Source organism: Mandrillus leucophaeus, unplaced genomic scaffold (genome assembly GCF_000951045.1).
Source record: "Mandrillus leucophaeus isolate KB7577 unplaced genomic scaffold, Mleu.le_1.0 Scaffold771, whole genome shotgun sequence".
Lineage (NCBI taxonomy): Eukaryota > Metazoa > Chordata > Mammalia > Primates > Cercopithecidae > Mandrillus > Mandrillus leucophaeus.
Genome location: NW_012108375.1, coordinates 873,933 through 887,964, shown reverse-complemented (window position 1 = coordinate 887,964; position 14,032 = coordinate 873,933). Strand labels below are relative to the sequence as shown.

The window sequence follows — 14,032 nt, the reverse complement described above, 5'->3', positions numbered from 1 at the left end:
GATTACAGGTATGAGCCAACGTGCCTGGCCAATAATTACGATTTTTATCAACTCAGTCTGAAGTAGTTCAGAAAAAAGTCACTACATAAATACCAGAAACTATACATCATTTATAGATTACTGCATTATACAACTATATTACTCTGTATATTGTACTGTACAGTTTTGCTCTTTGTATTCATAGCCATTACAACCTCCTCACAACTTCTATTGGAATTTTAATAACACCTGAAAAATAAGAATAGATGATATGCAAGAATAATATGAAAAATGTTGCCATGAGTAAAATAAAACAGAAAAATTTTCATGTAAATTTCCAAACATAACTAACATGTATATTAATGAACCTACTCACTAAGAATTCAGGCAAGATTTTTCTTAACTACAGATGTAATCACTGGTAACCCAGCAATGACTACTTCATGGCCAAGTGGAAGAGATGGAAAGCTGATCACTTCTGCAGTATAGATCCTTCGATAGTTCTTTTTTTTTTTTTTTTTTTTTTTCTTTTAGACCAAGTGTCCCGCTGTAGCCCAGGCTGGATTGGAGTGCAGTGGCACGATCTTGGCTCACTGCAACCTCCACTTCCCAGGTTCAAGTGATTCCCCTGCCTCAGCCTCCTGAGTAGCTGGAAGGCGCGCGTCAACACACCGGCTAATTTTTGTACTTTTAGTACAGATGAGGTTTCACCATGTTAGCCAGGACGGTCTCGATTTCCTGACCTCATGATCCACCCACCTCGGCCTCCCAAAGTGCTGGGATTACAGGGTGAGCCACCACGCCCAGCCCATTCTGTAGTTCTTTAAAATCTTTCCTGACATCATGAGAGATCTGCTAGTTGAAAGAGGAATCATTTCATGATTTTTCAATACCAGATGTATCCCCTCTCAAAAATTCCAAAGTGTTCTCCTAAGTCTACAGCAAGTGTATTTAGTGTTCATTTCAGCATGCTATACTCAGACAGCTACCTAAATCAGGGCTGGTTTGTTTTTCCCTTCAGCTACCATCTGAAATATGATTTGCTTACCCACTGGACTCTGAACTTTGAAACCACTATTGTTTTCCAAAGTAGTATTTAGAATTGTTTAAAACTTTAGGGATTCACCAGATATAAACCAGTGTAGGTTTGTGTAAACTGATACAAGTTCAGAGGTGGGAGTGATTGTAAAGAATCAGTTATGACTCAATATACTTTGTTAGTAACATATAGCACTTAAAAAAATAACACAAGCATTTTCATATGAATCTAGGGAAACCATTATTTTGCTACAAATCAAAGTGAAAAGGATTCATGATAAAATACTTAAAATTGTATAGGTTTGTAAGATGCTAATGTCTTTCTCAGTTCTCCAATTTTATTTTGTACCATTACAGAAGTATTTATAAACAAAACATATTAAGACACAGTAGCTCACGCCGGTAATCCCAACACTTTGGGAGGCCGAGGCAGGCTGATCACTTGAGGTCAGGAGTTCAAGATCAGCCTGGCCAACATGGTGAAACCCCATCTCTACTAAAAATACAAAACAGCCAGGTGTGGTGGCACATGCCGGTAATCCCAGCTACTCAGAGGCTGAGGTGAGAGACTCTCTTGAACCCAAGAGGTGGAGGTTGTAGTGAGCCAAAATTGTGCCACTGCACTCCAGCTTGGGTGACAGAGCAAAACTCCATCTCAAATAAAAAGAATGTAAAAGCAGAATATCAGGAACATAAAGTAAAAATATGTAATTTTGTATTGTTCATCTCATTTCAAATCAATTAGTCTGAACTGAATTAGATATATAGATATAGCAAGAAGAATTAAGTCAAATTTTTATTAATTTATTTGAGAGAGAAAAAGACTGTATCCTGTAGCCATAGATTCTACAAAACTGATAATATAAATTATCTAATGTAGAAATTTGCAGGTGGAGTTAAAATCCAGTTTCCAATAGAAACCAAAAATATAGATTATTTCACTTGCTAACAAAGAAATGAGAGACATGGATATGAATAATCTAACAGAAATTTTCTAAGTGCATTTGGTCATGAATTTCAATGTATTAATCCGTAAGTATATATAGAAAGACTATGGTTAAAGTTTGACTGACTTTTATTGAAACAAACAACCTAAGAACAAAAGAAACTAGAACCATACAAAATAAGATTAAGGATAAGCCAAAGTTTTACACAAGGTTCTACATATCCATATAATCACACACAATCTTTAAATCTAGTGCAGAAATATGCTGCTAAAGCCTAACAAGAATAATAATAATACACTTGTCATCCAAGAGATATTTAAGAAAACACTTCCCTTTATTCTGTACCCAAAGAGGATACATACAGTACAATGATACAGTACAATACCACCCTAATACTTAATTATTATTATTTCTAAAACAGGATTTAAAAGATTATTTGCATAAAAATAGAAATCAGGTGGGGCATGGTGGCTCACGCCTATAATCCTAGCTCTTTGGGAGGCCAAGGTGGGTGGATCACTTGAGGCCAGGAGTTTGAGACCAGCCTGGCCAAAATGGCAAAATCCCGTCTCCACTAAAAATACAAAAATTAGCTAGGCATGATGGTGCACACCTGTATTCCCAGCTACTCAGGAGGCTGAGGCAGGAGAATCGCTTGAACCCAGGAGACAGAGGTTGCAGTGAGCCAAGAGCACCCCTGAATTTCAGCCTGGGTGACAGAGCAAGACTGTCTCAAAAAAAAAAAAAAAAAAAAAAAAAGGAAAAAGAAAAAGAAAAAGAAATCAAGCTTTCAACTTATTTTTTAAATCTGAATTTTTTTGGTAAGCAATTTGATATATTAACCCATTTTTTCATTCACTATGCTTATATTATGTTCTTAATATGAACATGTCCACTAAAATCTTGCTCTGTGAAACTTAAAAAGAATTTGTATTCATTTTCTGATGTAGACACTGTGACTTCTTTTTAAGGCAGACATGCAGAGTAAATTATGATGCCTACATTTTTTTCTTCCATAGCAATTTTCCTTGTTTCACTACTTGAGCTAATGTCATCTTGTTCCTGCTTGGTTGTGGTGTTGGAATGTGGGCAGTGGATGAAGCAACATGAAGTGACTTCGTACTATCAAGTATGAATAAAAGCAAAGCCGTCTAGCTAATGTAAAAATTTCCTTTAGCTCAATTATAAGAGTATCAGAAAAGTGGCATGTAGAGGGATTTTAAAGCCATAATATTTCAAAAGACGAAATAAAGTTGGCATCATAAATTTAAGATTTAAAGAAAAAACACATTAAGAATTACTAAAATTCTACCTGCATCCCTCACAAGAAATCTGTAATGTGCTTAACTTAGGATTATTGAAACATTTAGAAAAAATATTATAAATATGATATCAGAAAAACTGCAGTGTCAAAAGCTATATTTAAATTAAAGATATTGCTAGAGGGAAATGACATTCATCATAATTCTATCTTAACATCTGTGTCATGGAAGAACACATATAAATGATGAAACATAAGGATGAAGACTTCTTACCCCATATTTACATTGGCGGGAGGTTGCTCCATACTGGAAACGACATTGCTCATCAGCATCATACACCTGACCTGGGGCCACAGCTGGATAAAGAAAGTCACGCTTGGGAGGCTCATTATCAAGGCAAGTACCACGGCCTGAACTGTTCAACATAAAGGATCAAAGGAAATTAGGTACTCTATGGACTATTTCAGGCACAATTATGAAACCATGTGTTGAGCTTTGTTTTAATAACTTGATGCATGAAAAACAATACATTCTCCCAATAAATAATCACATGACAGAACAGAATAGCTTTACTGAAACCTGAATAAGAGCTCCAAATAATTCATTTCAGCACCAAGACACAATAAAATCATTTCAGACAACAATCTGAAAATGTCATGTTGGCCTTGATTTAAACTAATTTCTCAAGGAATCAAAACAGAATTTCATATTGCTCTAAGCTTCTTGTTTGTTTTCATTCAAAATATAACCACATCTGGTAGTAGAATTAAAAACATGAAATGCAGAAAATTTTTAAAAAATAATTATGGTTATAATCCTTAAAGACCTAATTTATATAGTTCCACCTTGGGCAGAACAATAGATGTTGTGTTAAGGCATGTCCATAGGTTCTTGAAATATTTCACTAATAAATGGGTTGAATGACAGATGAGGCCAAGGACCAAAGTTTTCCTCTCAAATATATTAGAAGTGTTTAGTCTCTCAAAAATTTCATATTTCATCTAGGATCATCAGAATTGGAAAAGAGAATGTTCTCTTCTTTGTATAATTTCTACGTTTCAAGCTATGCCTGCACTCAAACATAATATTTTAATTCAGTGGAACAAATAACATAAAGGTCGCCAAAACCCAGACAGAATACCTTAGTTTAAAAAGCTTTAAACTTTGCTAAATATAATTGCTCATTTTTATTTAGTCAGTGTGCATAAAATAGGACAGATGCTTTTTTACTTTCATTTCACATGTGAGTAAGTTAGAATTTTTAAAGAATTCCTATGCCAACATTTAAAAATTTTTTCCAACATTCCTGTCCATTGTGCCAGCACTTGTGTTTTGTTTTTTTTTTCCCAAATCTTTTCCATCCACTTTGCCAAAGGAAAATAATTTCACAAGTAGAAGTTCCTCAACTGTTATTTAGGACAGTACAATTTTTCATTTATAGATAACTAAGAAAGAACTATGCATAACAATCACTTTCCTATTCACTTAAAAGTTTCTTATATTCTTAACATGTCAAAGTCAATTTGTTATATAAAAAGGTATGTTCCCACACAGCAGCAAATTAATACCTTTTAAAAACTGAACCATACTATTCCTAAGGTGATATAGAGTTAAAGATGAAAGAGACAGACTACTGTCTTCTTTATATCCTTCTCCTTTCATTCATGCCCTCCTAATTTTTTAATCAATAAGAAATATTTAGATGGAATATTAAGTATGGTACTAATACAGATGGATTTTACCATTGGCTACTACAATCATTTCGTTTGTCACTGCTCAAGGTATCTAACTAAAAAAGAACAATCTTTTTTCACCCAGCTATCCAGTTTTCATAACAGAACACTTTTTTATTTCCTTTTTATTATACTTTTAGAAATTAACATGTACCTCAGCAAGAAAAATTACCTCTAGATGAATTTTTTAAATAGAATGCTTTTTTGGTTTTATTAAGTAATATATCTTTAATCTATATGGATATGCAAACTTTAGGCAAATGTAATGCTACTAGTAAATTTTAAATTATATATTAAGGTTAATGACAAAGAGGTCATATTTGAATAGTATAATGGGAAAAGAACCATTTTGATAATATGGATATTGGTGAGATAACTGAATTAGTAGTTTAATTCCCCAACTTTCTTCTAAAATATCTGTTTCATTTCTATTGACAATAAAATTATAAACACCTTTATGAAAGGAATTAAATATGTAATAAAAATAAAATAACAAGTTACGCACTACTATAAATATTTTTTATAGAAAATATTTATTTTAAATTGTGTACTGGAGTAGGTATCCAATAGGCAAAAAATATTTACAATGACATAATCAAAAAAGTGTAGGATATATTCACCTAAGTGACACCAGCTTTTGGTGACACCAACTTATTTTATTTAAATTTTAAAATAATTACTTTTAGTAATACATAAAATTAACCCAGAATCAGAGAAAGAACTGTGTGGACTCCAAAGAAGAGTTTAAGAATAGATATCCTGAGGAAAAAATTCTTTTCTGATGGCAAATTGGAAACTGACTTAACCCAGCAGGAAGCAAGAATAATTGCTTCATCTAAAATTATTGTTTCAATATATTAATATTAGTGGGCTTCTAATCATGGTTCATGTTCTTTAAAAACTACCAAACCAGAGGACAACTGCAATGGCCTTCACACCACCAAGAATGCCATGAACTGCACACACCTGTGGTCAAAACTCTTCTAAGAAAGTTTATCCCAAACGTGTGTTTTTGTTTTAGTTCTTTGGAAGCACCTATTGCTTTGTATTAATGTAGTCTAGACAAGTCTTGTTCTCCTTTTCCAGTATATTTTTACAGAAGAATAAAACACCATATGAAATAAAACATAAAGGAAAACCATATGGATCTTTAAAAATGAACCAGTATTTAGAAACACGGAATAAACAAAGGACTTTTGAAATGGATTTGGTTATATTTGTACAAATTAGCAAGGCTTACAAGTCAAGTGTCTGCCAGTAAAGCAAATGTGGGGATATATCTGCAAGGTGGATTTAAATTGTCTGTACATTTCAATGCATGTTTACTACATGTGTAGTACATTTTCCTTCTAGTAACCATATCTGGTATATACAGTAAAACCTTGATTTAAATATTTGAGGGATGGGATCGTTTTCCTGTTTTAATTCTTTTATTTTGTTTTAAGATGGGGTCTCGCTGTGTCACCCAGGCTGGAGTGAAGTGACATGATCACACCTAACTTCAGCCTTGAACTACTGGGCTCAAGTGATCCTCCCACCTCAGTCTCCCGAGGAGCTAGGACCAGAGGCACGTGCCACCATGCCTGGCTAATTTTTGTATCTTTTGTAGATAGTGAGTCTCACCATCTTGCCCAGGCTGGTCTAGAACTCCTGGTCTCAAGAGATCCTCCTGCCTTAGCCTCCCAAAGTGCCGGGATTATAGGCATGAACCACTGCATCCGGCCTATATTTGAATTCTTAACTAAGGGTTAAGCAAGAAAAATGCTTTTTGCACTATGTTAACCAAAATTTGTCTGCTACTTTCCTGCTATGTTCAAGTAACTAAAGTCTATAGACAATAATTATTAGTTACTAATTAATTCTTAAAATAATTCTGGATATTTTCATGCCTCTGAGTCATCAATTACCATTATGAAATATTACAGATACAGGTACAGAGGTGGAAGACATAGATGCGAGCAATGTATATTTAACCCTGGGAGTGCTTTTCCTTATTTTTTTTTCCTATGAAAATTCTCAAGTGCTTTATTCCAGTAATAGCCCTCATTTCCCCCCACCCCCAAAGGTAACTACTATTCTGACTTTTTATAATAATAATTTCCTTGCTTTGCTTAATAATTTTACTGTCTAATTATTATTCATCTGCCTGTTTTGAGACTCTATATAAAAGTAGTCATACTGTGGGTAGTCTTTTGTGACTTTATTCTTTTGCTCAATATCGTGAATATGAGATACTTTTATGTTGATGTGTGTAAATGTAATTGTAGCCAGTTCATTTTTATTGTTCTTTAATATTCCACTTATAAGTATGTCACAATTATTTATAATTCCTCTACTAATAAATATCTGGGTTATTTCCAATTTCTAAGAATTGCAAATTATGCTGATATGAACACTTTTTGTATGTTCCCTGGTATAAATGTGTAAATCTATTAGGTTGGTGCAAAAGTAATTGTGGCTTTGCAATTACTTTAATGGTAAAAACCACAATTACTTTTGCGCCAACCTAACATCTCCTTTCATAAAATATTAGATATAAGTTGTTGTCTTATATTTTGTAATTATCTCGTTTTTTTAAAAAATTGAAATTTATGGGAAATTTTTATTTAATCTAGGGTTCTAGCTAATGGAGATATAACTATACAATTCTTACAATGTCCAGTGTTATTTATGCTACTATCAAAATTATAATAGTACTGTAGTGATACTATATACAAATCTTCTCATCAAATAATAATTTTAAACATAGATGGTTTGCATGTTGGTGTAATATGCAAATTTTTCCAGTCAGAAAACATGAACCTCACTCATTATCAAATGTAGAATAGTCTCCATCTATGATATGTAGTTACAACATTATTAAACATGTACTTGTCAGAGCAAAATTGTACATATAAAAAGTAGACCTGTGATTATTTTCCTAGCAGCATATAATCACAACTAAAAAGCCAAACCCTAGTTAATATCTACAGCAACACAGATAATTATTGAATTCCTAGCCTCTATTTTTGTTTATGCTTCTAAGACCAAGCAAAAAAATGCATTAGTTTCAGAATATACTTCTCCCTTGATTATGAAATTCATAGTAAATCAAAGTATATTTACATTTCCCAAAATGTTTGCAGCATGATGAGAAAGTCATATTTTATGAATTCTACTTCTAATTTAGAGAGGTCTTATTTGCATAGTCCAAAAATTAGCCTTGAATATAGGAATATGAGTTAGAGTTCGGTCTTCAGCAAAAATGTAGATTCCTATGTAAAATATGCATTCATGGCTTTGTTTCCAGAACACATTAGGATATACTCCTAATTGTGATTTTAGATGTATTTTCACTAAAACAGTTATACCATAAAATAGAAACTTTTAGTCCATAATACAGTGGGTCAATCTAAAAAATAAATCTTTCTCTATAACCCTGTACATATCTTAACAGTCTCTTAACAACAACAACAACAAAAAGTTAACACTTAATGCCACCTCCTATTTTTATTCCACTAAGTTGTGCTGATTCATAAATTAAGCAAAACAGAATTGGGTTGATATCATCTATAGTAAGTCAACCATCTTACATACTATATTCTCATAAACTGCTTTGTCAGTCTTCTCAATGAAGCTAACAACGTACTGCCTTCTAAGGCAAATCTTTCTCTCTCACCCTTAATATAACTGAGCTTGAAGCTTTCAAGACACAAATACCGTATTAAGAGTGGTTTACCCTTTTCCCCCTATATATAATTACGACTTATCAAAGTTATTATGATTAGAGCAAGGTTCCCCAAATGTATCAGATAAACAGAAGGAGGAGAAACCTGTTTTGCCAAGCTCTTAGATTCTACATTTATTTAAAAAGGTTTCATCTATAAAGATTGTTTTTTATATAGCAGCCTGATGTTGACTTTCGAAGGTCATTGCTAGAGAGGAAATGTGAGTGCTTTGGTCATCTTGCTCATCTTATATCACTTCTCTTGTAGCTCCACAGTCACCTTTCCTCCTAGGTCAACTCTGATCGTAACATTGCTTCTTTTAATACGTTCAGCTTCCATCCTTTCTGTGAAAATGTCTACTCTGTATTTAATTTGGAACTGTAGGAAATTTTGCTATGGATCTTTGAGAGTTCAAACAAGTTAACAGGCTTTAATTTTAATAGAGCAAGAGTTGATTCACAGAGCCCCCATAATTTTTGAAAACTATATGAAATTATTCTGTACTATTGCTAAGTGGTGGAAAATGTACGAAAAACTGGCTTAAATTACTTCTGGCTGTCTACCACTGCCTGGTAAATTAGCCCATAGTCATCAATGGGTGTGAGCCATAATACCAGGTTCACCTTTCTCTATATTCTAAATAAATAAATAAATCAGTCCCGCAGGCAGATAGGAAAGACACTACCTGCAAAGCCGTCGCCGGAAAACATCAGAAGCTGGCATAACACGTCCATTTTAACGGAAATGGGTTCTTTATTATTTAATCAGGACGGCTTCTGGGCGATTCATGAACCACTTATTGAATCACCGAGTTTAAGAAATCTGAAAAAAAATATTGGGAGTTGGTAAACTCCTGATTGATCAGTAGCACCTAGTGTTTTAGAATGACACGAGAGACTTTGTATTCTATTGGCCATGGAATCGTTTTCAGTTGAACATAGTGAATAGTGAATCTCTATAAATCATAGAAAGCTCATTGTTAAAATCCACCATCATCTTTGGCCTATACAGCTACTAAGTAGAGAAAGGTATGCGTTTTGTTGGCTGGGCTGCAGTTCCTAAACAATTCATCTTTCAAGATTCTTTTTCTTGAGAAGAGAAGCTAAAATAAAATGTTATGAGCCTTTTTGAGCCAACTATAAAACATAAATGTAACCTCAATCCCTGATCAAAATAGCACTGGATTTTAAAAAATATCACGCATAGCTGTTAAAGCAATTAAGTTCACTGCATTAATAAAAAGGAACAAAGAAATTCAAGAAAGTTACTGTTATGTCTTTGTGCTCTGGTGAACTGACCTTTTTAAAGAGCCTTGTGTTTAAAAACCCTTTATTGCTTGGTCAGATTATAATCAGATTTGTTTAGTTTTATTATTAAAGAGGAGGGAAAGCCAAGTTTTCCCCAAGTCTCTACCCATTGTGCTTCACATCTATCTTTCATTAATAGTTTTAACTTTGTGAGCATTCCCATGAGGATGTACATGGAAATATTTTTATAAAATACAGGATAAATAAGCCCATTAGAACCCTGTCAACACTAATCATGCTTCCACATACAAAATGCAAAGAGGCAATAAGGCTTAAATAATGCTTTTTGGATCAATTCTTTTAATTAATTCAATGGAACACTTTATTGAAACTAGTAATACTTTTATGTCCCTCACCAAACCAGTGGTGATTTTTAAACTGTATTTTACCAGCAATTTAAGGATTCTCTTTTGGAGTGTCTTAGCCTCAATATGGTTTCAAGTAGACAAGATCTGACAGGAGATCACAACTGGTCCTTGTATTTAGTATACAGAGATGGTACTAGCAAATGAGCTGTGCAATATAGCCAATGGGACAGAAACAAGATAAAGGAGAAAAGAAAACGGTACAAAAGCAATAACAACAACAGCAACAACAACGAAAACAACAAGATAAGAGCAACCATCAGAAATGCACAGGAATCCTGAGCATGTTACACAGTTTGTCTTTCTGGTGATGGACATTAATACTCCATTATAAAAACATAAGCCAAGTCAAGGGAGAAATTCCAGATCTGACTTGATGTCTAGGGAGAGCAGATCTTCAAAAATGTTTTAGGTAAACGATCTCATTAAAAACATCTTAGAACGTGATATTGCTAGTGCTTTGTATTAAGAACAACCAAAAGATATCTTACAAATGCTCTGTGGTCTACCTTTATAGCACTTCAATCAGTTTTCACCGTAGGCAAGTATAATCTTATACTCTTCTGTTACTAAGATTAAAAGTTATTAGGTTATAATATGGTTATCAGAAGAACCACCTTCTCAAATAAATTTCAAATTCCTTCAACTTTATTATTACATTAATTTAAAAGAGCTCATTTTAAACATTTATCTTTTGATTTGTTTTTTAATAAAGCATTGTGCTAGGTAATTTAAAGTCTCTTGTTTGTGACCTTTTAAAAATATCTAACCATAGTTTTCAAAATATATGCTCTGGCTATTAGTAGATATGAAGGAAATTTTAATAAATAATGTTACCGTATGTAACCTGTTTGAATTTTTAAAATTTTACAATATAATTGTTTTAATATAAACTTTGAACAGAGCCAATTTTTAAGAAGAATTTCCATTGCTGGTCTGTACTTTATGTATACCTTACTTTTTCACAGAGTATTTAATTTCTCTTCCCCAAGGAAAAAAAAATGGCACAAAAGAGTTAAAAATCATGGTAAAGCAATAAAGCACTGAAATCTTGATATTATTTAAAATAATATTTACAATTTAAAGAATGTCTGTTATATATTTTATATACATTATAGCATGACACATAATTACATATATAACACCTGATGACATAAACAGTATGACTTAACTTCATTTAACAACTTAGGACACTGAAGATTAGAAAAGTTAAGGAACACGCACTTAGAAGTGAGACCCAAGTCTATCAGTTTCCAAAGTACACTCCTCAAGCCCTATGCAAGTGAGATGTAGAAGAACATCTGATTTCCTTAACATGCTTATACCTGAGCTAATTTGTATTCTTCACATTTAAATAACCAGACTCTTGGAATATACATTAAAGGACCAAAAAGTTCTCAAACTGCAGAAAAATGGATCGCTTAATACATTTTCAAAAACAAATATTTTTTTCAAAGTGTTCATTTCCTTGGTGTTTTGTTATTTTTTGTTGTTGTTTGTTACTATTAGATACTTTGGCTCTCCTATAGAACTCAGTTTTTTCACTGACAAAATAAAATATGTAATCACTGAACATAAGTTTGGCCTATGTACTATTAAATCATGCAAATCTGAATGCTTTCTGAAATTGTGTCCCATTTATTAAACAATTGTAACACTCACACCATCAGTCCCACTTATATCCTTGCTCCACTTCCTCTATTCTATAAATTCTATATGAAGAAAAAAAATTGCCACAATGATATATTAAAGTATTTAAGAAACAGTTGAAATATCAGTAGGCCCTATAAAAGTTACTCATTATGCAAAGTTGAAAGCACTACATATTAGGCTTCTACCAGTGGCTTACTTCTGGAGCAATTTATCATCACTCTCCAGAGATTACTTACTCTAGAAAGCTGGTGATGTAGTCTCGACTGCACGCAGACCAGGAAAAAGGATTGGTATTCGCAGTAATGTGAGCTGCCATAAGTTTTGCTGCTTCATGACCTTTCGTCCCACAAGAATTTCCAATTCCATCATGGTTCATACCAAAACTGTTTTAATGAGGAAGAAACATAGAAAAAATAAATTTAAAAAAAAAAAACCAACACATCCCTTATTTCCTTGTTTGGCCATTTATTAGCCTTATCAACATATGCCTTCCATCAGGATAGGCCATATCCTCTAAAGAAATTTAGGATTAAAATTAAAGAGACTAAGGAATAAAGAATACTTCAGTGATACAACACATGTCTAAATCTCTTTAAATGTAGTCACATACTCTCACCTGTTATCACACGTTTCAATGTCTCCTTGAGCCGAATATATTACATATCAATTCTTACTTTATAAATTATAAAACAGATTTAGCAAAGATAAACAACCTGCTAAAGATCACACAGTTTGTCAGTGTTGGAACTGTTAGCAGAACCTACCTTTTAAGATGTTAGTGTTCATCCTACCTCACTATGCTGAATCCAAAAGAGAATTATAAGAAGATAGCTATGATCAGTTGAGTTTTAGGTTATAGGCCAAATACAGAAGTCCTTTTTCTTATTAATATTAATAAAAGATAATTTAACACACATGTAATTTGTAGTCGTTTGTATGTGTGTTTCAAAACGCCTTTTTGAAAACCATAGATATAGTTAAGGATTATGGTTTTTCTTTATTGTGGCCTCCTTCATTTTAAAAATATTTTGTCATTTTTTTCCTGTGTTATATAGCCATGCTTAGTGCTAACAATGTGATCTAAAAACACATTTTTACAATAAAAATGTTTTCCTGAAAAGGATATACCCACTACATACCCTATATGTGTGTGTGTGTTTATACAATGTATGTGTAATACAGATTACATATACGTTTTAACCTTTCTTCACAAGTAACCAGAAGTTTAGGTTGAATATTACTAAGAAAATAAATTTATGTGTCTGTTATGACATATATTCTAGTAAGTGCACCATGATATGTGTCCAAGAAAATGTCACTAGAGTATAAAATAGATGAGGATAGTTGCTGGAGAAAAAATCTGGAAAGGTAGTTGGGAATAGTTAAGTACAAGATAATTAATAAAAGTAAATATTAATATCAGTCCTCTTGGCAGCATAGAAACAGGGAAGATTTGTAAGTAAGAGCAACTGAAGATTTCTGAGTCAGGGAATATGGAATTGATCTGTCTATTAGACAAGTAATTATAGTAACTCCATGGTGGAGATACTGAAGTAGGAAGAGAATGGAGCCAGGGGAGTAGTCAGAAGATCATTACCAACTGAGAACTGATGTTGATCTGAACAAGGGTGCTGGATAAACAGGTAGAATTAGGTTTGAGACATGCTTAGGAAGCAGAATTAATTGACTTTCATAAGTACAACATTAAAAGAGTTATAATAAAGACATATAATATGTCCGCATAGGCCGGGCCCAGTGGCTCACACCTGTAATCCCAGCACTTTGTAGGGCTGAGGCGGGAGGATCATCTGAGGTCAGGAGCTCGAGACCAGTCTAGCCAACATGGTGAAACCCTCTACTAAAGATACAGAAAAAATTAGCCGGGGGTGGTGGTGCACACCTGTAGTTCCAGCTACTCAGGAGGCTGAGACATGAGAATCACTTGAACCCAGAAGGCAGAGGTTGCAGTGAGCTGAGATCGTACCACTATACCATAGCCAGGGTGACAGAGCAAGGCTCTGTCTCAAAAAAAAAAAATATA

General features: G+C 33.3%; 1 protein-coding gene across 1 annotated transcript in view; it reads right to left on the bottom strand.

The window, feature by feature from the left end:
- The window catches only part of ADAMTS6 (ADAM metallopeptidase with thrombospondin type 1 motif, 6), a 336,516-nt gene that overhangs the window by 133,364 nt on the left and 189,120 nt on the right, over nt 1–14,032 (bottom strand). Inside the window, exons 10-11 of the mRNA XM_011966761.1 lie at nt 12,228–12,374; nt 3,500–3,641 (exon numbers count right to left, since the gene is read on the bottom strand). Coding sequence (XP_011822151.1) covers nt 3,500–3,641; nt 12,228–12,374 — 289 coding nt within the window. The remainder of the gene's footprint in view (nt 1–3,499; nt 3,642–12,227; nt 12,375–14,032) is intronic.